General features: G+C 46.6%; 1 protein-coding gene across 2 annotated transcripts in view; it reads right to left on the minus strand.

Annotated features, from left to right (window-relative positions):
- lmbrd1 (LMBR1 domain containing 1) overlaps window positions 1-27,188 on the minus strand; it is a 212,046-nt gene that overhangs the window by 158,223 nt on the left and 26,635 nt on the right. For both annotated transcript variants that reach the window (XM_055901726.1, XM_055901724.1), the window contains exon 4: window positions 1,095-1,192. In XM_055901726.1, coding sequence (XP_055757701.1) covers window positions 1,095-1,192 — 98 coding nt within the window. The remainder of the gene's footprint in view (window positions 1-1,094; window positions 1,193-27,188) is intronic.

Here is a 27,188-nt window from a genome sequence, read left to right on the forward strand (position 1 = left end):
GGCATGTAATCTATATAATCACTACCGTGTCCTTTGGAGACCAATATATGACATTTCAGCAATATTCACTTTAAGATGAAGAGGGGGGGAGGTGGTCTATTCCTATGGGCTTGAGCTTTTTCTACACTTAACAGAGGCCATGTATACGTAATATTCACGAGTCGACAGTAAAGTCTCAACTATATCCTTTTCTTGTTGCTTTTCTACAGTATGCAGTTCTATAGGGATACTGTGCACTTTCTACAGTATGTAGTTCTATAGGGATACTGTGCACTTTCTACAGTATGGAGTTCTATAGGGATACTGTATGCTTTCTACAGTATGTAGTTCTATAGGGATACTGTATGCTTTCTACAGTATGGAGTTCTATAGGGATACTGTATGCTTTCTACAGTATGTAGTTCTATAGGGATACTGTATGCTTTCTACAGTATGGAGTTCTATAGGGATACTGTATGCTTTCTACAGTATGGAGTTCTATCGGGATACTGTACGCTTTTCTACAGTATGGAGTTCTATAGGGATACTGTACGCTTTTCTACAGTATGGAGTTCTATAGGGATACTGTGCACTTTCTATAGTATGTAGTTCTATAGGGATACTGTACGCTTTCTACAGTATGGAGTTCTATAGGGATACTGTGCACTTTTCTACAGTATGTAGTTCTATAGGGATACTGTACACTTTATTTGTAGCATAGAGCTTTAAGTATCACTTCTGTATGTATTTTGGGGGATTGTGATATATTGATATTGAGTGAGTGTTTTAATTGAGACTGATGTGTTTACATTCAGCCTCTGGTTGGTCATTAGGAATGTAATCTCTCACGATATGTGGGACCGATGGGATTAAGTCCAAAATAATGAATAAATACAGTGTTGACCTTCCTTAACCCAGAGACAGACAGCTAGTGACTGCTGTTCATAGCCAAGGTCAACGTGTGTGTGTGTGTGTGTGTGTGTGTGTGTGTGTGTGTGTGTGTGTGTGTGTGTGTGTGTGTGTGTGTGTGTGTGTGTGTGTGTGTGTGTGTGTGTGTGTGTGTGTGTGTGTGTGTCTCTAGACTACAGTAAGAGGACAGGCAGCAGCAGTCTTACTGAACACTTGTTGACGCTGTCATCCTCCTTCTCCTCATAATAGAAATAGACAAAGGGGATCCACAGGAAGACACAGAACAGGAGGATGGAGTACAGTGCTGTAGGGAGAGAGAGAGGGGGGGAGGAGAGAGGGGGGGTGGAGAGGAGAGAGGGGGGGAGAGGAGAGAGGGGGGAGAGGAGAGAGGGGGGGGAGGAGAGAGGGGGGGGGAGAGGAGAGAGGGGGGGAGAGGAGAGAGGGGGGAGAGGAGAGAGGGGGGGGAGAGAGGGGGGTGGAGAGGAGAGAGGGGGGTGGAGAGGAGAGAGGGGGGTGGAGAGAGGGGGGGGGGGGGGAGGGGGGGGGGGGAGAGAGGGGGGGAGAGGAGAGAGGGGGGGAGGAGAGAGGAGGGGGGAGAGGAGAGAGGGGAGGAGGAGAGAGGGGGGGAGGAGAGAGGGGGGGGGGAGAGAGGGGGGGGGGAGAGAGGGGAGAGTTTAATCAACTTTATTTCCACATTTCATCAAACAAAAAATATATGTTTTTCCTACTGATCACGTTGAAACAGTGTGGATAACTGATTGGATTTAACAAAAAGTTATGAATGTAAAGAAATTGATGGAATGTTTATTTAAAAAAAAAAGAAGTTAACATAAATCCAATGGTTTTGAATTCCCGTTAGTTGACAACTCAGTCCGCTGGGTGATCTACAAAGCCTCACATATGAGTGTGTAGAGCACGGTAAATACACATGGTCCTGTCTGGTTTGGTTGGTAGAGCATGGTAAATACACATGGTCCTGTCTGGTTTGGTTGGTAGAGCATGGTAAATACACATGGTCCTGTCTGGTTTGGTTGGTAGAGCACGGTAAATACACATGGTCCTGTCTGGCTGGGTTGGTAGAGCACGGTAAATACACATGGTCCTGTCTGGTTTGGTTGGTAGAGCATGGTAAATACACATGGTCCTGTCTGGTTTGGTTGGTAGAGCATGGTAAATACACATGGTCCTGTCTGGTTTGGTTGGTAGAGCACGGTAAATACACATGGTCCTGTCTGGCTGGGTTGGTAGAGCATGGTAAATACACATGGTCCTGTCTGGTTTGGTTGGTAGAGCATGGTAAATACACATGGTCCTGTCTGGTTTGGTTGGTAGAGCATGGTAAATACACATGGTCCTGTCTGGTTTGGTTGGTAGAGCATGGTAAATACACATGGTCCTGTCTGGTTTGGTTGGTAGAGCATGGTAAATACACATGGTCCTGTCTGGCTGGATTGGTAGAGCATGGTAAATACACATGGTCCTGTCTGGCTGGGTTGGTAGAGCATGGTAAATACACATGGTCCTGTCTGGCTGGGTTGGTAGAGGATGGTAAATACACATGGTCCTGTCTGGCTGGGTTGGTAGAGCATGGTAAATACACATGGTCCTGTCTGGCTGGGTTGGTAGAGCATGGTAAATACACATGGTCCTGTCTGGCTGGGTTGGTAGAGCATGGTAAATACACATGGTCCTGTCTGGCTGGGTTGGTAGAGCATGGTAAATACACATGGTCCTGTCTGGCTGGGTTGGTAGAGCATGGTAAATACACATGGTCCTGTCTGGCTGGGTTGGTAGAGCAAGGCGCTTGCATTGACAAGGATAGTGGGTTTGATGCCCAGGGCTACCCATAAGTATAATGTATACACGCATGACCGTAAATGGCTTTGGATAAAAGCTTCTGCGAAGATTGTATATATTTAGATATATCAGTATATATCAACATGTATATATTAAGACATTTTTTGAGTCATCTTGCTGGTGAATTAAAGGACCTTGAATTGGCAAAATGTGGAGAATTGACATTAACATTACATACATTTTTGTGATTTTCTGGATTTTTGAAATTCCGTCTCTCACAGTTGAAGTGTACCTGTGATAAAAATGACAGACCTCTACAGGCTTTGTAAGTAGGAAAACCTGCAAAATCGGCAGTGTATCAAATACTTGTTCTCCCCACTGGGTATATATATATATATATATATATATATATATATATATATATATATATATATGACAGCCAAAGTCAGAACAGCGTTCTCCTTTTGACCACAGATCCTGCGCCGGCGGGAGAAATCAATAGGTGAATATCACAGCCAATCACAACACTGGCATGTAAGTAATACTGTGAATCACTATCATTCCAAAATTACTGCAGATATGGACTTTTTGTGAAATTAAAAAGCAAAACTAAAAATGACTATCATATGTGTAGCACCTTTAAAGTCTCCCTCTATCCATCCCTCTCTGTCAGACAGTACACTATGATCATCACATCCCCATTACTTCACAAGATCAAAGCTGTTGTATTCTCCAGTCCATTCCTTTCCTGCACTCAGACACGGAGTAGCCTAGCGCGTAGGCATACATAACATGAAGCTCTATTTCACTAGTGGGATACATCTGACAATGAGGCTCCCTCCTCGACTCGCAAACATGATTTGATAAAAGCATTCTTCATGGATATGATGACAGAGATGTTTATTAGCTTGGATGCCTCTCACTGCCAATAACAAACAAACAACATTAAATCAGTACAATACATTACTGTTGGGGCTCTGCAGTGGCCAGCATCCACCTTGTAGCATGAACATGCCCAACAGATGCATAGCAATCAGCATCATATTGAAGAGGTTAGTCATTCTAGACAACTAGAGGGACTCCTGTTGTGTCCATGGAGACCTAAAGCCTAATCACCTCCAAAGGAAGGCTCTTTACGAGTAGGACTATTAATATAGAATCATGTAAACTAATTAGCCTAATTGTGATCTAAAAGGCAAAATTGAACCTTTTTCACAGCACTATATACAAATATGCAAGTAACCATGTCACTGTTCACCTTCTGTAGAGATCAATTCACTTAGTTAGACGTGGCTGTGGGGTGGTTGTAGCCTCTCTCTCACGTGACCCGTCAAGTTAGCCAGGTGTGTCTGGGGGTGATTACGGCCATCTATTGTATTTAATGAACATGTGTACAATGTCTAGACAATAGTGACCCATCCACCTAGCTAGCTGTGGCTGGGGGTGGTTATAGCGTTTCTTCAACATGATCCATCTATTTACACAAGTGTGTCTGGTTAAATATTTATATCTGGACACTTTCTGGTATTTAAATATTGCTACTACGCAAGTAACTGTACCGTTTACCCCTTGTGTATCCTGTGAATGTAACAAATAAACTTTATTTGATATAGTGTGTGTTTCCCAGAGACGGTAATGTGAAGAACAACACGACCTGCACCAAAGTCAGATCTGGATGTAGGACAAGAACTAGATAAAGAGTTTTCCATATTGCAGGCTACTACTTTTACCACTTTTAATTTTGAAATCTTTGGTTATTTACTACACTTCCTTACTCACTCTGTTTAGCACATGGCCTCACATGTGAATCCTTAAAGAGATGGATGGGGCTAAGGCTTAACAGGGTGTGAACGATGATAAATGGGGGGGGTAGGTAGGTAGGTAGGTCGGTCGGTCGGTCGGTCGGTCGGTCGGTATACCAAAATATTCAAGGGCCATTTTCTCAAACGTGAGGTTACAAGTTTATCAACTTTCGAAGCAGAATTGCATTCCCATTGTTCCTCAAGTGCAGTGTATGATATACCATGTTCTAGCTCTGACTCTCTACCTTTATCCAATGTAAAAAACACCTTTACAAATGTTGCTACATGAGACTGAAAAGATGTGCTGGGTCAAATATTGGCCTGTTGGAAACTACAACTCCCTACTACATTGCACAGTTCAGTCTGAATCTGATTTATCTCTGGAGAAACTACAACTCCCTACTACATTGCCCAGTTCAGTCTGGATCTGATTTATCTCTGGAGAAACTACAACTCCCTACTACATTGCACAGTTCAGTCTGGATCTGATTTATCTCTGGAGAAACTACAGCTCCCTACTACATTGCCCAGTTCAGTCTGGATCTGATTTATCTCTGGAGAAACTACAACTCCCTACTACATTGCCCAGTTCAGTCTGGATCTGATTTATCTCTGGAGAAACTACAACTCCCTACTACATTGCCCAGTTCAGTCTGGATCTGATTTATCTCTGGAGAAACTACAACTCCCTACTACATTGCCCAGTTCAGTCTGGATCTGATTTATCTCTGGAGAAACTGTGTGATGTGCACATTGAGCTCACAGAAAAAAAATGTTGCAGTGATCGTAATCACGAAATTGGGGAGAAAAAAGGGGTAAAAATTACAACAACAATAAATAAATAACTGACATTTCGGTTAATCGCTCTACACTAACAGAAACAGGACAATTTCACTTCCAACTGGAACTGTAGTGGAAAAAGAAGAGGCAGGGTAAGTCATAACTCCATGGCACACAACCCCCCCCCCCCCCTGACAAACACACTCAACTCTAATGTAAATATCACTCCAGAAGAAGCTTTTATCCCACCAAAACCATTGATGCTATTGCAGCTGCTGTGTGTATGAAAAGTGCTAGCCAACCCACCCCCTCTTGGGAGATACCTCGGTCTACATTTTCACAGGATGCAGAGTGAGTTTGCTTTCTTGTTTAGTTGTTGCTGTGTGCCAGCAGCCTTTTTTAGGCAAGACTCTTACACTCTTCAACATTAGGATTCATAGAGTGGAAGAAAGATAGGAAACACTAAAGGAGAGGAGGAACACAGTTATTTAACCTGTGTGTGTGTGTGTGGTGTGTGGTGTGTGGTGTGTGTGTGTGTGTGTGTGTGTGTGTGTGTGTGTGTGTGTGTGTGTGTGTGTGTGTGTGTGTGTGTGTGTGTGTGTGTGTGTGTGTGTGTGTGTGTGTGTGTGTGTGTGTGTGTGTGTGTGTGTGTGTGTGTGTGTGTGTGACAGCTTCTCTCTCTGAAGCTAATGGATGTGAGTGAAGACAGCCCATAAACCCACAAATAACTACCTTACAGTAGAGAAGCAGGTCTCAGATACAGATTGTTCCAAATGGATTCCTTATATAGCACGATGTTTTGACCAATAGAGAAAGAGTTTAATGGCTGTGATAGGAGAAAACTGAGGATGGATCAAGAACATTGTAGTTACTCCACAATACTAACCTAAATGACAGAGTGAAAAGAAGGAAGCCTGTACAGAATAGAAAATATTCCAAAACATGCTTCCTGTTTGAAATAAGGCACTAAAGTAAAACTGCAGCAAAGAAATGCACTTCATGTCCTGAATACAAAGTGTTATGTTTGGGGCAAATCCAACACATCACTGAGTACCACTCTTCATATTTTCAAGCAGGGTGGTGGTGGCAGTAATGGGTATGCTTGTCATCGGCAAGGTCTAGGGAGTTTTTTAGGATACAAATAAACAGAATAGAACTAGGCACAGGAAAAATCCTAGAGGAAAACCGGGTTCAGTCTGTTTTCCAACAGACACTGGGAAACAATTTCACATTTCAGCAGGACAATAATCTAAAACACAAGGTCAAATATACACTGGAGTTGCTTACCAAGACGACATGGAATGTTCCTGAGTGGCCGAGGTACAGCTTGAAAATCTATGGCAAGACTTGAAAAAGGCTGTTTAGCAATGATTAACCAACTTGATAGAGGTTGAAGACTTTTTAAAGAATAATGAGCTAATATTGTACAATCCAGGTGTACGAAGCTCTTAGAAACTTAACCAGAAAGACTCACAGCTGTAATCACAGCCAATGGTGATTCTAACATGTATTGACTCAGGGGTGTGAATAATTATGTAAATGAGATTTCAAATGTATTGAAAATGAATCACAGAATAAACATTTGTAAAAACATGTTTTCACTTTGTCATTACGGGGTATTGTGTGTAGATGGGTGAGAAACACAGTAAATATGTTTTCACTTTGTCATTACGGGGTATTGTGTGTAGATGGGTGAGAAACACAGTAAATATGTTTACACTTTGTCATTACGGGGTATTGTGTGTAGATGGGTGTGAAACACAGTAAATATGTTTTCACTTTGTCATTACGGGGTATTGTGTGTACATCGGTGTGAAACACAGTAAATATGTTTTCACTTTGTCATTACGGGGTATTGTGTGTAGATGGGTGTGAAACACAGTAAATATGTTTTCACTTTGTCATTACGGGGTATTGTGTGTAGATGGGTGTGAAACACAGTAAATATGTTTTCACTTTGTCATTACGGGGTATTGTGTGTAGATGGGTGTGAAACACAGTAAATATGTTTTCACTTTGTCATTACGGGGTATTGTGTGTAGATGGGTGAGAAACACATAAAATACATTCTTGAATTCAGGCTGTGACAACAAAATGTGGAATAAGCCAAGGGGTCTGATTGATTTCTGAAGGGACTAGTAATAGTGGGGTATAATTGAGCAATAAGGAGCGAGGGGGTGTGGTATACGGCAAATATACCACGGCTAAGGGCTGTTCTTAGGCACGACGCATCACGGAGTGCCTGGACACAGCCTTAGCCGTGGTAGATTGGCCATATACCACAAACCCCCAAGGTTCCTTATTGCTATTGTAAACTGGTCACCGACGTAATTACAGCAGTAAAAATAAATGTTTTGTCATACCCGTGTTATAGGGTCTGATATACCTTGGCTGTCAGCCAATCAGCATTCAGGACTGTAACCACCCAGTTTATAATGCTGTTTTTTTACATTACAACGATGGGTTACACTGCTCTACTAAATCAACTGGTTTCTAAATCACCCTGCTGGGTTTGGACTGTCTGGGTGTGAATAGACAAGTTGTCAAATATAAAGTATGGACTCTCATCTGTCAGCATCTGAGTCAGTCGCCCAGTACACGTTCACTAAGATAGACCTGTCACCTGACAATGGTTCTTAGTGGTGAGTTCATGGCCTTAGGCATACATCAGGCTCCTGCACAGAAGCCAGTGCCACACGCACACGCACACACACACACACACACACACACACACACAGTGGAGAGACACATTCTTGTCAATGTGTTAGAGATTCCTTTTACTCCTCCAGCAGTGTCTGTGACAGGACATTTGTTTCAATAAGCCAGCACTCACTGCTCCAATCAGGTGTTTGTTTACACTCGTTTACAGCTAGGCTGAGTTACCTCCGTGAGGATCAGTCTACTCTAGGCTGAGTTACCTCAGTGAGGATCAGTCTACTCTAGGCCGAGTTACCTCAGTGAGGATCAGTCTACTCTAGGCCGAGTTACCTCAGTGAGGATCAGTCTACTCTAGGCCGAGTTACCTCAGTGAGGATCAGTCTACTCTAGGCCGAGTTACCTCAGTGAGGATCAGTCTACTCTAGGCCGAGTTACCTCAGTGAGGATCAGTCTACTCTAGGCCGGGTTACCTCAGTGAGGATCAGTCTACTCTAGGCCGAGTTACCTCAGTGAGGATCAGTCTACTCTAGGCTGATTGCTGACAAGAAACAAACTGCTGGAAAGGAAACTAGTGCACAGCGTCCTGCCACTAGGCATTATGTGCATATGGGGAACTAATGAAATTGTTCCATTGTGCCACACACACACACACACACACACACACACATTCATCATAACACCATGAATATTAAGATACTCAGGGAATAGGTCACACCACATTACTGCAGATCATCCATTACTCTCGAACAGACCAGTGTTGGGTTCAAATAGTATTTGTTGTCGTTCAAATACTTTTGGATAGGCTTAGGCGCAATGGACCCAATAGAAATGGTACCAAAAGTGCAGGAATAGTCAAAAACTTCAGGTAGGCTCAGTCAAATGCAAAAATATTTGATAGATGTCAAATACTATTTGACCCCATTTCTGGGGCCTCATTTACAAACATTGCGTACGCACAAAATAAACCCCAAAACATTTGCGCCAGTTTTCCCGCAAAAGTTGGCATTCATAAAAACTGAACGTGAGAATTCCCTTTCCTCCACACAAACTTTAGACCACATATGCAGATTTACTAGTGGTTGGTGATTTGTATTGCAGGCAGGCAAGTAAGTATTTTGAGCAAATGGGTGATATGGAGGGGGGGGGTCAACGCAAAACCTTGTTGAATTAAAACGTTGTACTGACAGCTCCACAACCATTTGCGAACGTTTACTCTTTTAGAAACTGTCCCAGTCCTTTGCCAGATACAGCAAAAGTTCATAGACTGGTAGCTTATGTAAAAGATGTGACAGTATGGGTAGGCTACAGTATTGCTGTGCGATAGCAGCGTGACGTCATTAACCTATTTCATCTCAGAGCCTGTACCAACGCAGATAGAAACACAATCTATTGACAAACTAAATATTCAACAACAATTTATCTTTTGCATAGAAGTGTGGCTGGTAGCATTTTACTTTGAACTTGTTTCTAATATACAATCAATCAAGTGTTTGGCACTGGCTTTAGGCAGCATGTTTAGATATGAAATGTCCCTGTAATAGAACATTCTGCCCTGTCACACCTCTAGAGAAATGGGATCAAATCTGCTCTCTCTTTTAGAAAGCAGAAACTGCCGTGGCCTAATTCCAATAGTTCCAAATTATACAGCAAAAAAAGTGTTATCGTCACCATAAAAGGGAATGGAGGGTGTTATCGTCACCATAAAAGGGAATGGAGGGGGTTATCGTCACCATAAAAGGGAATGGAGGGTGTTATCGTCACCATAAAAGGGAATGGAGGGGGTTATCGTCACCATAAAAGGTGAATGGAGGGTGTTATCGTCACCATAAAAGGGAATGGAGGGTGTTATGGTCACCATAAAATGTGAATGGAGGGTGTTATGGGTCACCGTAAAAGGTGAATGGAGGGTGTTATGGGTCACCGTAAAAGGTGAATGGAGGGTGTTATGGGTCACCATAAAAGGTGAATGGAGGGGGTTATGGGTCACCGTAAAAGGTGAATGGAGGGTGTTATGGGTCACCATAAAAGGTGAATGGAGGGGGTTATCGTCACCATAAAAGGTGAATGGAGGGTGTTATCGTCACCATAAAAGGGGAATGGAGGGGGTTATCGTCACCATAAAAGGTGAATGGAGGGCGTTATGGTCACCATAAAAGGTGAATGGAGGGGGTTATCGTCACCATAAAAGGTGAATGGAGGGTGTTATCGTCACCATAAAAGGTGAATGGAGGGTGTTATGGTCACCGTAAAAGGTGAATGGAGGGTGTTATGGTCACCATAAAAGGTGAATGGAGGGTGTTATGGTCACCATAAAATGTGAATGGAGGGTGTTATGGGTCACCGTAAAAGGTGAATGGAGGGTGTTATGGGTCACCGTAAAAGGTGAATGGAGGGTGTTATGGGTCACCGTAAAAGGTGAATGGAGGGCGTTATGGGTCACCGTAAAAGGTGAATGGAGGGCGTTTTTGGAGGGCGAGTTATAATGCTCGCTCACAGTTTTACGACAGGTCTGATTTATAACGGGAAACATGCCTATGTACGGGGTTCGCCAAGTTTATTAATACATTTTTTTTATGTATACGTACTTGTTCTTTTCATAAATGGCGCAGGCAGATATTTAGTGTAAATGAGGCTCCTGCTCCCTAAGCAGATCTAATGTTGCTATGAGACAGAGAAGAGAACACCTGACCAGTGAAGAAAAGTTGCATATTATTAATCCCCTAGACAGAAGGGGAAGAGTAGAGAGAGAGATAACTAAATAATTAAGTGGCATACTTCAGCCCTCCACTAAGTTCTTCTGGCCTTTTTATAGCTCTCCTCCGAAACACTTGCTCCCGTCTGGGAAGAGCATTTCTAAGGATTTCTTCAAAGTGGATAGATTATCAAAACATGCCATCTTAATTAAAAACTAAGCCTAGCTTCTGTACAAATAAACAAAAACAAATATTTCATCTGAGATTAATTTTACAGTATATCATTATTGCTTGCTGGTTGTTATTTGACTGGATCACAGATATTGAATTTGAAAATGAACTCTGGATATTGCTCCATGATGGGACCAGCATAACAGTAAGAATACCCCACAGACAAACTCCTATCAGATAACAGTAAGAATACCCCACAGACAAACTCCTATCAGATAACAGTAAGGCTACACCACAGACAAACTCCTATCAGATAACAGTAAGAATACCCCACAGACAAACTCCTATCCGATAACAGTAAGGCTACCCCACAGACAAACTCCTATCCGATAACAGTAAGAATACCCCACAGACAAACTCCTATCAGATAACAGTAAGGCTACCCCACAGACAAACTCCTATCAGATAACAGTAAGGCTACCCCACAGACAAACTCCTATCAGATAACAGTAAGGCTACCCCACAGACAAACTCCTATCAGATAACAGTAAGGCTACCCCACAGACAAACTCCTATCAGATAACAGTAAGGCTACCCCACAGACAAACCCCTATCAGATAACAGGAAGGCTACCCCACAGACAAACCCCTATCAGATAACAGGAAGGCTACCCCACAGACAAACTCCTATCAGATAACAGTAAGGCTACCCCACAGACAAACTCCTATCAGATAACAGTAAGGCTACCCCACAAACAAACTCCTATCAGATAACAGTAAGGCTACCCCACAGACAAACTCCTATCAGATAACAGTAAGGCTACCCCACAGACAAACTCCTATCAGATAACAGTAAGGCTACCCCACAGACAAACTCCTATCAGAGAACAGTAAGGCTACCCCACAGACAAACTCCTATCAGATAACAGTAAGGCTACCCCACAGACAAACTCCTATCAGATAACAGTAAGGCTACCCCACAGACAAACTCCTATCAGATAACAGTAAGGCTACGACACAGACAAACTCCTATCAGATAACAGTAAAGCTACCCCACAGACAAACTCATATCAGATAACAGTAAGGCTACCCCACAGACAAACCCCTATCAGATAACAGGAAGGCTACCCCACAGACAAACTCCTATCAGATAACAGTAAGGCTACCACACAGACAAACTCCTATCAGATAACAGTAAAGCTTCCCCACAGACAAACTCCTATCAGATAACAGTAAGGCTACACCACAGACAAACTCCTATCAGATAACAGTAAGGCTACACCACAGACAAACTCCTATCAGATAACAGTAAGGCTACCCCACAGACAAACTCCTATCAGATAACAGTAAGGCTACCCCACAGACAAACTCCTATCAGATAACAGTAAGGCTACACCACAGACAAACTCCTATCAGATAACAGTAAGGCTACCACACAGACAAACTCCTATCAGATAACAGTAAGGCTACCCCACAGACAAACTCCTATCAGATAACAGTAAGGCTACCACACAGACAAACTCCTATCAGATAACAGTAAGGCTACCCCACAGACAAACTCCTATCAGATAACAGTAAGGCTACCCCACAGACAAACTCCTATCAGATAACAGTAAGGCTACCCCACAGACAAACTCCTATCAGATAACAGTAAGGCTACACCACAGACAAACTCCTATCAGATAACAGTAAGGCTACCCCACAGACAAACTCCTATCAGATAACAGTAAGGCTACCCCACAGACAAACTCCTATCAGATAACAGTAAGGCTACCCCACAGACAAACCCCTATCAGATAACAGTAAGGCTACCCCACAGACAAACTCCTATCAGATAACAGTAAGGCTACACCACAGACAAACTCCTATCAGATAACAGTAAGTAACAGTAAGTAAGAGTGGAAACGTGTTCTATCAGACAGACAACAGTCAGGGTGGAAACGTGTTTTATCATACAGACAACAGTCAGAGTGGAAACGTGTTCTATCATACAGACAACAGTCAGGGTGGAAACGTGTTCTATCATACAGACAACAGTCAGGGTGGAAACGTGTTCTATCATACAGACAACAGTCAGGGTGGAAACGTGTTCTATCATACAGACAACAGTCAGGGTGGAAACGTGTTCTATCATACAGACAACAGTCAGGGTGGAAACGTGTTCTAACATACGGACAACAGTCAGGGTGGAAACGTGTTCTAACATACAGACAACAGTCAGGGTGGAAACGTGTTCTATCATACAGACAACAGTCAGGGTGGAAACGTGTTCTATCATACAGACAACAGTCAGGGTGGAAACGTGTTCTAACATACAGACAACAGTCAGGGTGGAAACGTGTTCTATCATACAGACAACAGTCAGGGTGGAAACGTGTTCTATCATACAGACAACAGTCAGGGTGGAAACGTGTTCTATCATACAGACAACAGTCACGGTGGAAACGTGTTCTATCATACAGACAACAGTCAGGGTGGAAACGTGCTCTAACATACAGACAACAGTCAGGGTGGAAACGTGTTCCATCATACAGACAACAGCCAGGGTGGAAACGTGTTCTATCATACAGACAACAGTCACGGTGGAAACGTCTTCTATCAGACAGACAACAGTCAGGGTGGAAACGTGTTCTAACATACAGACAACAGTCAGGGTGGAAACGTGTTCCATCATACAGACAACAGCCAGGGTGGAAACGTGTTCTATCATACAGACAACAGTCACGGTGGAAACGTCTTCTATCAGACAGACAACAGTCAGGGTGGAAACGTGTTCTATCATACAGACAACAGTCAGGGTGGAAACGTGTTCCATCATACAGACAACAGTCAGGGTGGAAACGTGTTCTAACATACAGACAACAGTCACGGTGGAAACGTGTTCTAACATACAGACAACAGCCAGGGTGGGTTGAAGCGCAAGGCTCAATTCCGCTGTTTTGGTTCCGTCTACCACGCTGTGAACAGCTTGATGTGAACCCGCGCAGATACTGTGTGTGACTGAGTGAGAGCGAAGTCTTGCATCTCACTCATGTCAATATCCTAGCCTATTGCCTGCCTGCCTCCTCTCTCTCCCTCGCGCTGGCTCACCTGCTCTTTGCTAATGATACGAGTGTTTACTTTATTAGGATCCCCAGTAGTTACAGCATATGCAGCAGCTACTCTCCCATCGCCACACATAAAACAAACAAATACATGATAAAGTACAGAAGAGTTATAGACAAAAACAACATAAGACATTACATTAAAATAAATACAATATATATAACCAATGTGCTAGTCGTGGCACCAAAAGTTTTAAAAAGTGTTAATAGGGGACAGAATGCAGTCGGACCGTCAAATAATTGCATATATATTACTCTTCCAGAATTCCCACGTGGGCGAGGATACTGGACATTGAATCAAAGCCTATTGGATGACAACTTGAATTTTTTACCAGGACAGAACAATTTATACCTGACTTTTCAGACATAACATTGGTACAGCAGATCCCCTTATTGTATGGGACACTTTTAAATGTGCCTTTAGAGGCAATGCAATTCAGTACTCAGCTCTAAAACAAAAGAAATGTAGGTCAAAAGAGTCCATTTTAACAAAGGAAATTGAAGGACTAACAGCACAGTTAGATAGCAATAAAAACTGTACCATAGAGGCACAGAATAAGTTAGAGGAAAAACAAAAAGAAATGGAGAAACTTATTCAAGAAAGATCAAGTCTAATCTATTATAAAAAATAAAGCAAACTGGACGGAATATGTGGGAAAAAGGCCAAATTCTTTATTAACCTTCGACATAGAAATGCTACCAAAAATTATTTACTGAAACTTGTTTCAAATGACCCATGAGTCACCAAAATATATTTTGAAAGAGGAAGCAAAGTACTTCAAGTCCATGTATTCGTTTCAGTTTCCGCCATCTCTACTAACCAAAGTTAATTGTAAGGAATTTTTTATTTGAATAATGTAAAATTAACAGCTGTACAGAAAGAAGGCCAAATTACAGAGGAGAAACTTACTGATGCAAATAAAGCCTTTAAGTCTGTGAAAACTCCAGGGCTGGATGGCATACCAGCTGAGGACCTTCCCCAGATCTGTGCCTCAACACAATCCTGTCCCGGAGCTCTACGGACAATTTCTTTGAACTCATGGCTTTCTTTTTGCTCTGACATGCACTGTCAACTGAATTTACCACAGGTGGACTCCAATCAATTCGTAGGGGCATGGACTACCAGGTGTTGTAAGCGTTCCACAGGGATGCTGGACCATGTTGACATCAATGTGTCCCACAGTTGTGTCAACTTGGCTGGATGTCCTTTGGGTGGTGGACCATTCTTGATACACACAGGAAACGGTTGAGCGTTGCAGTTCTTGACATAAACCGGTGCACCTGGCACCTACTACCATAGGCCGTTCAAAGGCACTTCAATCTTTTGTCTTGCCCATTCACCCTCTGAATGGCACACATAGACAATCCATGTCTCATTTGTCTCAAGGCTTGAAAATCCTTATTTAACCTGTCTCCTCCCCTTCATCTACACTGATTGAAGTGGATTTAACAAGTGGCATCAATAAGGGATCATAACTTCACCTGGATTCAACTAGTCAGTCTGTGTCATGGAAAGAGCAGGTGTTCTTAATGTTTTATACATATTGATTTGTTTATAAACAGTACAGTTACATCAGATCTTTAGAAGAGGAGATGCACTGTGAAAATCTGTGAAAATCTGTTTGGTAAAGCTGAGCGTTATGCCTGAGTAACCTCTGGTGGCAGAACATTCCACAATGACATGGCTCTATACATAACTGAGTGACGCATTAAATCAGTTTTTGGATTGGGTACCGTGATGAAACCTATAGTGGTGTGTCTGGTGGGGTATGTCCGTCTGGTGGGGTATGTCCGTCCGTCTGGTGGGGTATGTCCGTCCGTCTGGTGGGGTATGTCCGTCCGTCTGGTGGGGTATGTCCGTCCGTCTGGTGGGGTATGTCCGTCTGGTGGGGTATGTCCGTCTGGTGGGGTATGTCCGTCTGGTGGGGTATGTCCGTCTGGTGGGGTATGTCCGTCTGGTGGGGTATGTCTGTCTGGTGGGGTATGTACGTCCGTCTGGTGGGGTATGTACGTCCGTCTGGTGGGGTATGTCTGTCTGGTGGGGTATGTCCGTCTGGTGGGGTATGTCCGTCTGGTGGGGTATGTCCTTCCGTCTGGTGGGGTATGTCCGTCCGTCTGGTGGGGTATGTCCGTCCGTCTGGTGGGGTATGTACGTCTGGTGGGGTATGTACGTCTGGTGGGGTATGTACGTCTGGTGGTGTATGTGCGTCTGGTGGGGTATGTACGTCTGGTGGGGTATGTACGTCTGGTGGGGTATGTACGTCTGGTGGGGTATGTACGTCTGGTGGGGTATGTCTGTCTGGTGGGGTATGTCTGTCTGGTGGGGTATGTACGTCTGGTGGGGTATGTACGTCTGGTGGGGTATGTCTGTCTGGTGGGGTATGTCTGTGGTGGGGTATGTCTGTCTGGTAGGGTATGTACGTCTGGTAGGGTATGTCTGTCTGGTGGGGTATGTCTGTGGTGGGGTATGTCTGTCTGGTAGGGTATGTACGTCTGGTAGGGTATGTATGTCTGTTTGAAGTGTATGCAAATAGATTATACAAGTGGTTAGACATTTTCAACACACACGTTTCTTAAAAAGACTAGAAGAGAAGTAGTCCATTTCTCCTCAACCCTGAAATACTCTCATTCACGTTATTGATGTTAGCTCTGTTAAGGGCAAGGCATGCTGCTTTTTGTTTTGAGCCAGCTGCAGCTTTTCTAGGTCTTTCTTTACTGCACCTGACCATATTACCGGACAGTAGTCAAGACGGGACAAGCCTGAACTACAACAGCTTATCTTTGTGTCAACAACACAGAACATATTTTTTTTTTAAATAGACATACCACCTCTCTCCAACTTCACAACAACTGTCAACATGACTTGACCATGATAACTGAACATCTAATGTTATTCCTAGGAGTTCAGCTTCTTCAACTTCTTCAATGTCCAAACCCTTTATGTACAACTCCAGTGGAAGTTGAAGTCTAAGAAAATGCTTTGAACCAAATTCAATGCTTTTGGTTTTAGATGTCTTTAAGACCAGTTTATTGCAAAATTACCCATTCTGACACAAACTGTAACTCCTTGCTAAGAGTCTAAGTGAGCTAGGTGCCAATGTATAGAGTGTAGAGTGTGCAATCGTCAGCATACATAGTCATTTTAGCTTATTGTAAAACAAGTGGCAAATCATTTGTAAAAATAGAGAACAGTAAGGCAACAAGGGAAGCTCCCTGAGGGAAACCGCACTGTACATATCTGATGTTAGAGAAGCTTCCATTGAAGAACACTCTCTGAGATCTATTGGATAAGTAACTCTCCAACCATCAATAACATCAAAGGCTGCACTGAAATATAATAATAAAGCTCCAACTATCATCTGATCATGCATTTATTTTAGCCATCAGTCATCTGAGAGTCAGTGCAGTAAGTGTGTTCAGTCTTCATTCTGTTGCATTTAGAAGATCAAAAGTCATTGATGATAGGCCCAGCTTTAATGAAGCTGCGAGACATTGCAAGCCAAGAAATTGCAAGTTTCTTACAATGGAATGCTGTTACAGTTTTTGATTGCCAATAGAGAGGCCTAGTGCACGGTTCTGACTGTCTGCCTGGTGGCTGACCTGCCTATACTGATAGATAGGCCTAGTGCACGGTTCTGACTGTCTGCCTGGTGGCTGACCTGCCTATACTGATAGATAGACCTAGTGCCGGTTCTGACTGTCTGCCTGGTGGCTGACCTGCCTATACTGATAGACCTAGTGCACGATTCTGACTGTGTGTCTGGTGGCCGACTTGCCTATACTATGCCCCTCCCTTCTCTCTCCATCCCTCGCTAGCTTGTTATGAAAGGTGCAAGTGTTTATGTTCTCGGAAGTATGGCAACTAAATTCGTCTCTTCTGTTTCAAAAATACTGAAACTTACTGGACGTGTCAATTCCTAGCGGAATCTTGACACTCAAAGATCTTCTTAAAGATTTTTCTTTTGATTGTTCTCTGGCTTCTAACTGTATTCAAACACACCGGGAGTCAACGTGCAAAGAGTCGAGGAATCAATCAACTCTCCTCCACTATGTTATCGTTGTTAACAGTTGGGAAAAAGGCAGAGAAAGGCAAGCGACAGCAGTGAAGTCCTGTATGGCAAACCTTGTGAGGTGAGACCCAAACCTTTTCTGGCAGCATCGCAGCTGCATTGTGAAATCACTCAGTTTTATTATTGTTTTTAAATGAAAAAACGATTTTTAAAAATTGCTGTTTAAACGTTAAGAAAAATGTTCCCTGCAAGAAAGTGGAAAAAAAGGGGGATAGTGGAAAAGATGATGAAAGAAGAAAACCCCTGTCAGTGTCACTGAGTAGAGCCCTCAAGGTCAGGCCTGATGAGAAACACAACCCCACACATCATGACTGGCCCAACATGCACAGCGCAAGGGCTTCAGCTAGCTCCCTCCCTGCCAGCCCTCCTGGACACTGTGTGTGTCTGTGTGTGTGTGTGTGTGTGTGTGTGTGTGTGTGTCTGTGTGTCTGTGTGTCTGTGTGTCTGTGTGTCTGTGTGTCTGTGTGTCTGTGTGTCTGTGTGTCTGTGTGTCTGTGTGTCTGTGTGTCTGTGTGTCTGTGCGCGTGCGGACTCCTGTCGTTCCCAGACAGCCAAAATATATTACATTTACGTGAGAATGAAATGTCAGGGGAGACTTACAGTGAAATGCCACTGTGACAAAGGACTTGGTGGAGATTGGTGGAAATCTTAGTGGTGCCTGTGTGCTTGTGTGTATGTGCTTGTGTGTATGTGCGTGTGCGTGTGCGTGTGTGTGTCTCTGTGCCTGTGGGGGTTTTCACATCTGGGGGTTTTGTGATGAGACATTGGAAACACTCTGTTAGTACACTCTGTCCAATTCAATTCAATCTGGCCTCTCTTTCACCACTTTACTTTAGTGTAGCCTATGTACCTCCCCAAGAGACGAGGACAATACATCCTAGTTCTACCGCACAGAGTTTGGAGAACCTCAAAATAACTGTATAGACCTTTTTTAGAACGTAAACAATAGCAAACCCATTTAGAAGGCGTGGTCCCATTCTACATCCGGCTGCCCTAGAAAACATGTCAAGTGCCTGTTCCAAGCAGAAAAAGTCAACACAGTCTACTTATACAGAGGGAAAAGGGAGGTTACATGTAGCCTGGTCAGTGTATGGAGAAATCGCAGGCGGAGCTAGCCAGCCAGACACGTCAGAAGAAGTGGGCTACTTGGCCTGGATAGTGGCGAGAGGCGACGGGCCGTATAGGGGAGGTGTGCCTCGGACACTGTAGCCTAATGGTAGCCTGTTTTGTATGACAGGCAGAGACGGTGGGTGCACACACGCTCAGCTGTGCAGAACCTGCGACTGATTGTCACAAGCTTGTAAATTAGCACAGTCTGCCAGTATAGCAGCATTACCCTCTTGGCCTGTGCCGAGCCTCGTCACATTACAAATCAGCCTGGTTGATCATTTGCTGTTGTATTAGATTCTCTGCAGACCGACCTCCAGGGCCTGACCGTCCTATGATGGAGCAACAACAGGAATACTGATGACAGAATATACCCCCCCCCCCCCCCCCCCACACACACACACACCCCAAGCGGCAAGAGGAATTTCTCCACATGATCTTTGACTGCAATACAATCCAAATCGATACCATAAAAAATATATATATATATCTTTCCATTAAATAGGAAAAGGTGGATGACTGTGGCCTGGGCACCCGGACACAAAGTATGATGTTTAATTCCATCATGTGAGAATAAGGAGGTTTGGATGACGACATGAAAATGCAATGTTATGTCAGCCAGGCTAACTGCCCTCTAAATGGAGAAAGATTCATTGCTACAGCCCACATTGTACAGGCATAAAGCGTACATTGTTCATGTCATGCATGATATAGCTGAGACCTAGGCCTTTTCAAGTGGATGGTGACCTCACAATGTGGTGTCCAAGACCAAGCCACTGTACTGTTCATTTCATCATCTCGGTCGTTTGGAGAATTGCACAAAAATCCCGGAGACGTTTAAAAGGCTGAAGACAGCCCCGTTGAACTGTTTTCTATGGTGCGTTATCTGATTGAAAGGCAGCCAGTCTCTAGTCCTCTTGTAAGACGTGTTGTGACAGACCTGGAATCAAACACTATTCGAAGTCATTTCAAATACTAAATCTTGGCTTAATTCAGCTTGCCTGGCGCAATGGGCCAATAGAATAGTCCCCAATACGGTAAATCCTGCCTGTATGGCTCTCCAGCCAAGCTAGAGCAAACATCATAACTGTATGAAAGATTTCAAATTGTGTTTGAACTCAGGTCTTGTGGAACTCTGCAGGGCTCCTTGTCCTGGCGCTGCAGGAGGCAGAGACCGCAGGGGTCCTTGTCCTGGCGCTGCAGGAGGCAGAGTCCGCAGGGCTCCTTGTCCTGGCGCTGCAGGAGGCAGAGTCCGCAGGGCTCCTTGTCCTGGCGCTGCAGGAGGCAGAGTCCGCAGGGCTCCTTGTCCTGGCGCTGCAGGAGGCAGAGTCCGCAGGGCTCCTTGTCCTGGCGCTGCAGGAGGCAGAGTCCGCAGGGTTCCTTGTCCTGGCGCTGCAGGAGGCAGAGTCCGCAGGGCTCCTTATCCTGGCGCTGCAGGAGGCAGAGTCCGCAGGCCTCCTTGTCCTGGCGTTGCAGGAGGCAGAGTCCGTAGGGCTCCTTGTCCTGGCGCTGCAGGAGGCAGAGTCCGTAGGGCTCCTTGTCCTGGCGCTGCAGGAGGCAGAGTCCGCAGGGCTCCTTGTCCTGGCGCTGCAGGAGGCAGAGTCCGCAGGCCTCCTTGTCCTGGCGTTGCAGGAGGCAGAGTCCGCAGGGCTCCTTGTCCTGGCGCTGCAGGAGGCAGAGTCCGCAGGGCTCCTTGTCCTGGCGTTGCAGGAGGCAGAGTCCGTAGGGCTCCTTGTCCTGGCGTTGCAGGAGGCAGAGTCCGTAGGGCTCCTTGTCCTGGCGCTGCAGGAGGCAGAGTCCGCAGGGCTCCTTGTCCTGGCGTTGCAGGAGGCAGAGTCCGCAGGGCTCCTTGTCCTGGCGTTGCAGGAGGCAGAGTCCGCAGGGCTCCTTGTCCTGGCGCTGCAGGAGGCAGAGTCCATAGGGCTCCTTGTCCTGGCGCTGCAGGAGGCAGAGTCCGTAGGGCTCCTTGTCCTGGTGTTGCAGGAGGCAGAGTCCGCAGGGCTCCTTGTCCTGGCGTTGCAGGAGGCAGAGTCCGCAGGGCTCCTTGTCCTGGCGCTGCAGGAGGCTGAGTCCGCAGGGCTCCTTGTCCTGGCGCTGCAGGAGGCTGAGTCCGCAGGGCTCCTTGTCCTGGCGCGGCAGGAGGCAGAGTCCGCAGGGCTCCTTGTCCTGGCGCTGCAGGAGGCAGAGTCCGCAGGGCTCCTTGTCCTGGCGCTGCAGGAGGCAGAGTCCGCAGGGCTCCTTGCCCTGGCGCTGCAGGAGGCAGAGCTGCATCAATTTCTTGGAGTGGCCGTGCAATATAAGACATGAATAGTGGATTGATGTGGAACACACACACACACACACACACACACCAGGGGAAGGGCAGGATGGGCAGCTTCTTTATGCAATACATTATCATAATGAGCCACTGACCCAAAAGACCGGCACACACGCCACTTTTTGAAGGGAACTCATTCATTACAGTTCATTCACCTCCTTCATAACACCGGTGCTTTAAAGTGATATTTAACCGTACCATGGGCCCAGGAGATTGAACAACCTATTCCCTGATAGTTCCAGTAGTGTTCTTCGGTGGCCTGGCCTCCAAATCTTACAGAACACAAGCTGAGGTAAACAGAGGAGAGAAGAAGATAGAGGCCTTGCCAGAAGTGCTTTCACCTTTCAGGCTGTTGAAACGTTATTTAGTAAAAGAACAGATAGAAGTGGGGGAAAAGGAAGTAGAAAGTGTTCACCATGTGAAGTACTGCAGCCTACTGTAGAATAGACATGTACTGTAGCTACATACTTCTTGAGCCAAGACAATTAGGCTTACACTCCCTTGTCCATCCTTCTGTGCACCATCTAACACCAGCTTCACACCACTGTGCCAACCTGAACTGCACCCTGCTGGCTTGGGTATCTGGTCTTTTCACATTGTGGTTCCGGCACCACAAAGGGTTTGTAACCAGGCCAGTACTAAGCTCTGCTAGGCACGGCTGGCTCACTAGTGAGGATCAAAGGTAAAAGTGGCCCTAAGGGAAACCCTGCAGGCCCTGGTCAAAACAAGGTCCCTTTGAAGAGAATAGGGTGCCATTCAGGAAGCAGCCCACGACTCTTAACTGACTGAAGGCTTGAAGCAGGGCTGTCAAATGAGAAGAGAGCTACAGGACAGTGGGTACAGAGGGGGATGTGAGGTGTAACACACAGGACAGTGGGTACAGAGGGGATGTGAGGCATAACACACAGGACAGTGGGTACAGAGTGGATGTGGGGCGTAACACACAGGACAGTGAGTACAGGGGGGATGTGAGGCGTAACACACAGGACAGTGGGTACAGAGGGGATGTGAGGCGTAACACAAAGGACAGTGGGTACAGCGGGGGGGGGTGAGGCGTAACACACAGGACAGTGGGTACAGAGGGGATGTAAGGTGTAACACACAGGACAGTGGGTACAGAGGGGATGTGAGGCGTAACACACAGGACAGTGGGTACAGAGGGGATATGAGGCGTAACACACAGGACAGTGGGTACAGGGGGGATGTGAGGCGTAACACACAGGACAGTGGGTACAGAGGGGATGTGAGGCGTAACACAGGACAGTGGGTACACGGGGGGTGTGAGGTGTAACACACAGGACAGTGGGTACAGCGGGGATGTGAGGTGTAACACACAGGACAGTGGGTACAGCGGGGATGTGAGGCGTAACACACAGGACAGTGGGTACAGAGTGGATGTGAGGCGTAACACACAGGACAGTGGGTACAGCGGGGATGTGAGGCGTAACACACAGGACAGTGGGTACAGCGGGGATGTGAGGCGTAACACACAGGACAGTGGGTACAGAGTGGATGTGAGGCGTAACACACAGGACAGTGGGTACAGCAGGGATGTGAGGCGTAACACACAGGACAGTGGGTACAGAGGGGATGTGAGGTGTAACACACAGGACAGTGGGTACAGAGGGGATGTGAGGTGTAACACACAGGACAGTGGGTACAGGGGGGATGTGAGGTGTAACACACAGGACAGTGGGTACAGGGGGGATGTGAGGTGTAACACAAAGGACAGTGGGTACAGCGGGGGTGTGAGGTGTAACACACAGGACAGTGGGTACAGCGGGGGTGTGAGGTGTAACACACAGGACAGTGGGTACAGCGGGGGGGTGTAAGGTGTAACACACAGGACAGTGGGTACAGCGGGGGGGTGAGGCGTAACACACAGGACAGTGGGTACAGGGGGGATGTGAGGCATAAGACAGAGGACAGTGGGTACAGGGGGGGGGGTGAGGCATAACACACAGGACAGTGGGTACAGGGGGGATGTGAGGCATAACACACAGGACAGTGGGTACAGGGGGGATGTGAGGCATAACACACAGGACAGTGGGTACAGAGGGGATGTGAGGCATAACACACAGGACAGTGGGTACAGGGGGGGTGTGAGGCATAACACACAGGACAGTGGGTACAGGGGGGATGTGAGGCATAAGACACATGAGAAAGGGTTCTGTACATGCTCTGACAGTTGAATTTAAAACAGCACACACCCAGGTGAACACACCAGTAACTCAGAGACAGGTTGTTCTGACATGCTCAACCTTTTGTCCTACAGTATTCCTCTTTACCTCTACCTGGGGTGGTTTACTCTACATGGGGTGGTTTACTCTACCTGGGGTGGTTTACTCTACCTGGGGTGGTTTACTCTACCTGGGGTGGTTTACTCTACATGGGGTGGTTTACTCTACCTGGGGTGGTTTACTCTACCTGGGGTGGTTTACTCTACCTGGGGTGGTTTACTCTACCTGGGGTGGTTTACTCTACATGGGGTGGTTTACTCTACCTGGGGTGGTTTACTCTACCTGGGGTGGTTTACTCTACCTGGGGTGGTTTACTCTACCTGGGGTTGGATGGGCAGTTTACTCTACCTGGGGTTGGCTGGGTGGTTTACTCTACCTGGGGTTGGCTGGGTGGTTTAATCTACCTGGGGTTGGCTGGGTGGTTTACTCTACCTGGGGTTGGCTGGGTGGTTTACTCTACCTGGGGTTGGCTGGGTGGTTTACTCTACCTGGGGTTGGCTGGGTGGTTTACTCTACCTGGTGTTGACTGGGTGGTTTACTCTACCTGGTGTTGACTGGGTGGTTTACTCTACCTGGGGTGGTTTACTCTACCTGAGGTTGGATGGGTGGTTTACTCTACCTGGGGTTGGATGGCTGGTTTACTCTACCTGGGGTTGGATGGGTGGTTTACTCTACCTGGGGTTGGATGGGTGGTTTACTCTACCTGGGGTTGGATGGGTGGTTTACTCTACCTGGGGTTGGCTGGGTGGTTTACTCAACCTGAGGTGGTTTGCTCTACCTGGGGTGGTTTACTCTACCTGGGGTTGACTGGGTGGTTTACTCTACCTGGGGTTGACTGGGTGGTTTACTCTACCTGGGGTTGACTGGGTGGTTTACTCTACCTGGGGTTGGCTGGGTGGTTTACTCTACCTGAGGTGGTTTGCTCTACCTGGGGTGGTTTACTCTACCTGGGGTTGGATGGGTGGTTTACTCTACCTGGGGTGGTTTACTCTACCTGGGGTTGACTGGGTGGTTTACTCTACCTGGGGTTGACTGGGTGGTTTACTCTACCTGGGGTTGACTGGGTGGTTTACTCTACCTGGGGTTGGCTGGGTGGTTTACTCTACCTGAGGTGGTTTGCTCTACCTGGGGTGGTTTACTCTACCTGGGGTTGACTGGGTGGTTTACTCTACCTGGGGTGGTTTACTCTACCTGGGGTTGGATGGGTGGTTTACTCTACCTGGGGTGGTTTACTCTACCTGGGGTTGACTGGGTGGTTTACTCTACCTGGGGTTGACTGGGTGGTTTACTCTACCTGGGGTGGTTTACTCTACCTGGGGTTGGATGGGTGGTTTACTCTACCTGGGGTTGGATGGGTGGTTTACTCTACCTGGGGTTGACTGGGTGGTTTACTCTACCTGGGGTTGGATGGGTGGTTTACTCTACCTGGGGTTGGATGGGTGGTTTACTCTACCTGCGGTTGGATGGGTGGTTTACTCTACCTGGGGTTGGATGGGTGGTTTACTCTACCTGGGGTTGGCTGGGTGGTTTACCTGGGGTGATTTACTCTACCTGGGGTTGACTGGGTGGTTTACTCTACCTGGGGTGATTTACTCTACCTGGGGTGGTTTACTCTACCTGGGGTGGTTTACTCTACCTGGGGTGGTTTACTCTACCTGGGGTTGACTGAGTGGTTTACTCTACCTGGGGTTGGCTGGGTGGTTTACTCTACCTGGGGTTGGATGGGTGGTTTACTCTACCTGGGGTTTTGCTGGGTGGTTTACTCTACCTGGGGTTGACTGGGTGGTTTACTCTACGTGGGGTTGGATGGGTGGTTTACTCTACCTGGGGTTGGATGGGTGGTTTACTCTACCTGGGGTTGACTGGGTGGTTTACTCTACCTGGGGTTGACTGGGTGGTTTACTCTACCTGGGGTTGGCTGGGTGGTTTACTCTACCTGAGGTTGGATGGGTGGTTAACTCTACCTGGGGTTGGCTGGGTGGTTTACTCTACCTGGGGTTGGCTGGGTGGTTTACTCTACCTGGGGTTGGCTGGGTGGTTTACTCTACCTGGGGTTGGCTGGGTGGTTTACTCTACCTGGGGTTGGCTGGGTGGTTTACTCTACCTGGGGTTGGCTGGGTGGTTTACTCTACCTGGGGTGGTTTACTCTACCTGGGGTTGGCTGGGTGGTTTACTCTACCTGGGGTTGGATGGGTGGTTTACTCTACCTGGGGTTGGATGGGCGGTTTACTCTACCTGGGGTTGGCTGGGTGGTTTACTCTACCTGGGGTTGGCTGGGTGGTTTACTCTACCTGGGGTTGGCTGGGTGGTTTACTCTACCTGGGGTTGGCTGGGTGGTTTACTCTACCTGGGGTTGGATGGGTGGTTTACTCTACCTGGGGTTGGCTGGGTGGTTTACTCTACCTGGGGTGGTTTACTCTACCTGGGGTTGGCTGGGTGGTTTACTCTACCTGGGGTGGTTTACTCTACCTGAGGTTGGATGGGTGGTTTACTCTACCTGGGGTTGACTGGGTGGTTTACTCTACCTGGGGTTGACTGGGTGGTTTACTCTACCTGGGGTTGGCTGGGTGGTTTGCTCTACCTGGGGTTGGCTGGGTGGTTTACTCTACCTGGGGTTGGCTGGGTGGTTTACTCTACCTGGGGTTGGATGGGTGGTTTACTCTACCTGGGGTTGGCTGGGTGGTTTACTCTACCTGGGGTTGGCTGGGTGGTTTACTCTACCTGGGGTGGTTTACTCTACCTGGGGTTGGCTGGGTGGTTTACTCTACCTGGGGTTGGATGGGTGGTTTACTCTACCTGGGGTTGGCTGGGTGGTTTACTCTACCTGGGGTTGGCTGGGTGGTTTACTCTACCTGGGGTGGTTTACTCTACCTGGGGTTGGCTGGGTGGTTTACTCTACCTGGGGTTGGATGGGTGGATTACTCTACCTGGGGTTGACTGGGTGGTTTACTCTACCTGGGGTGGTTTACTCTACCTGGGGTTGGATGGGTGGTTTACTCTACCTGGGGTTGACTGGGTGGTTTACTCTACCTGGGGTTGGATGGGCGGTTTACTCTACCTGGGGTTGGATGGCTGGTTTACTCTACCTGGGGTTGGCTGGGTGGTTTACTCTACCTGGGGTTGACTGGGTGGTTTACTCTACCTGGGGTGGTTTACTCTACCTGGGGTTGGATGGGTGGTTTACTCTACCTGGGGTTGACTGGGTGGTTTACTCTACCTGGGGTTGGATGGGTGGTTTACTCTACCTGGGGTTGACTGGGTGGTTTACTCTACCTGGGGTTGGATGGGTGGATTACTCTACCTGGGGTTGACTGGGTGGTTTACTCTACCTGGGGTGGTTTACTCTACCTGGGGTTGGATGGGTGGTTTACTCTACCTGGGGTTGACTGGGTGGTTTACTCTACCTGGGGTTGGATGGGCGGTTTACTCTACCTGGGGTTGGATGGGTGGTTTACTCTACCTGGGGTTGGATGGGTGGTTTACTCTACCTGGGGTTGACTGGGTGGTTTACTCTACCTGGGGTTGACTGGGTGGTTTACTCTACCTGGGGTTGACTGGGTGG

This window comes from Salvelinus fontinalis, chromosome 37 (genome assembly GCF_029448725.1).
Source record: "Salvelinus fontinalis isolate EN_2023a chromosome 37, ASM2944872v1, whole genome shotgun sequence".
Lineage (NCBI taxonomy): Eukaryota > Metazoa > Chordata > Actinopteri > Salmoniformes > Salmonidae > Salvelinus > Salvelinus fontinalis.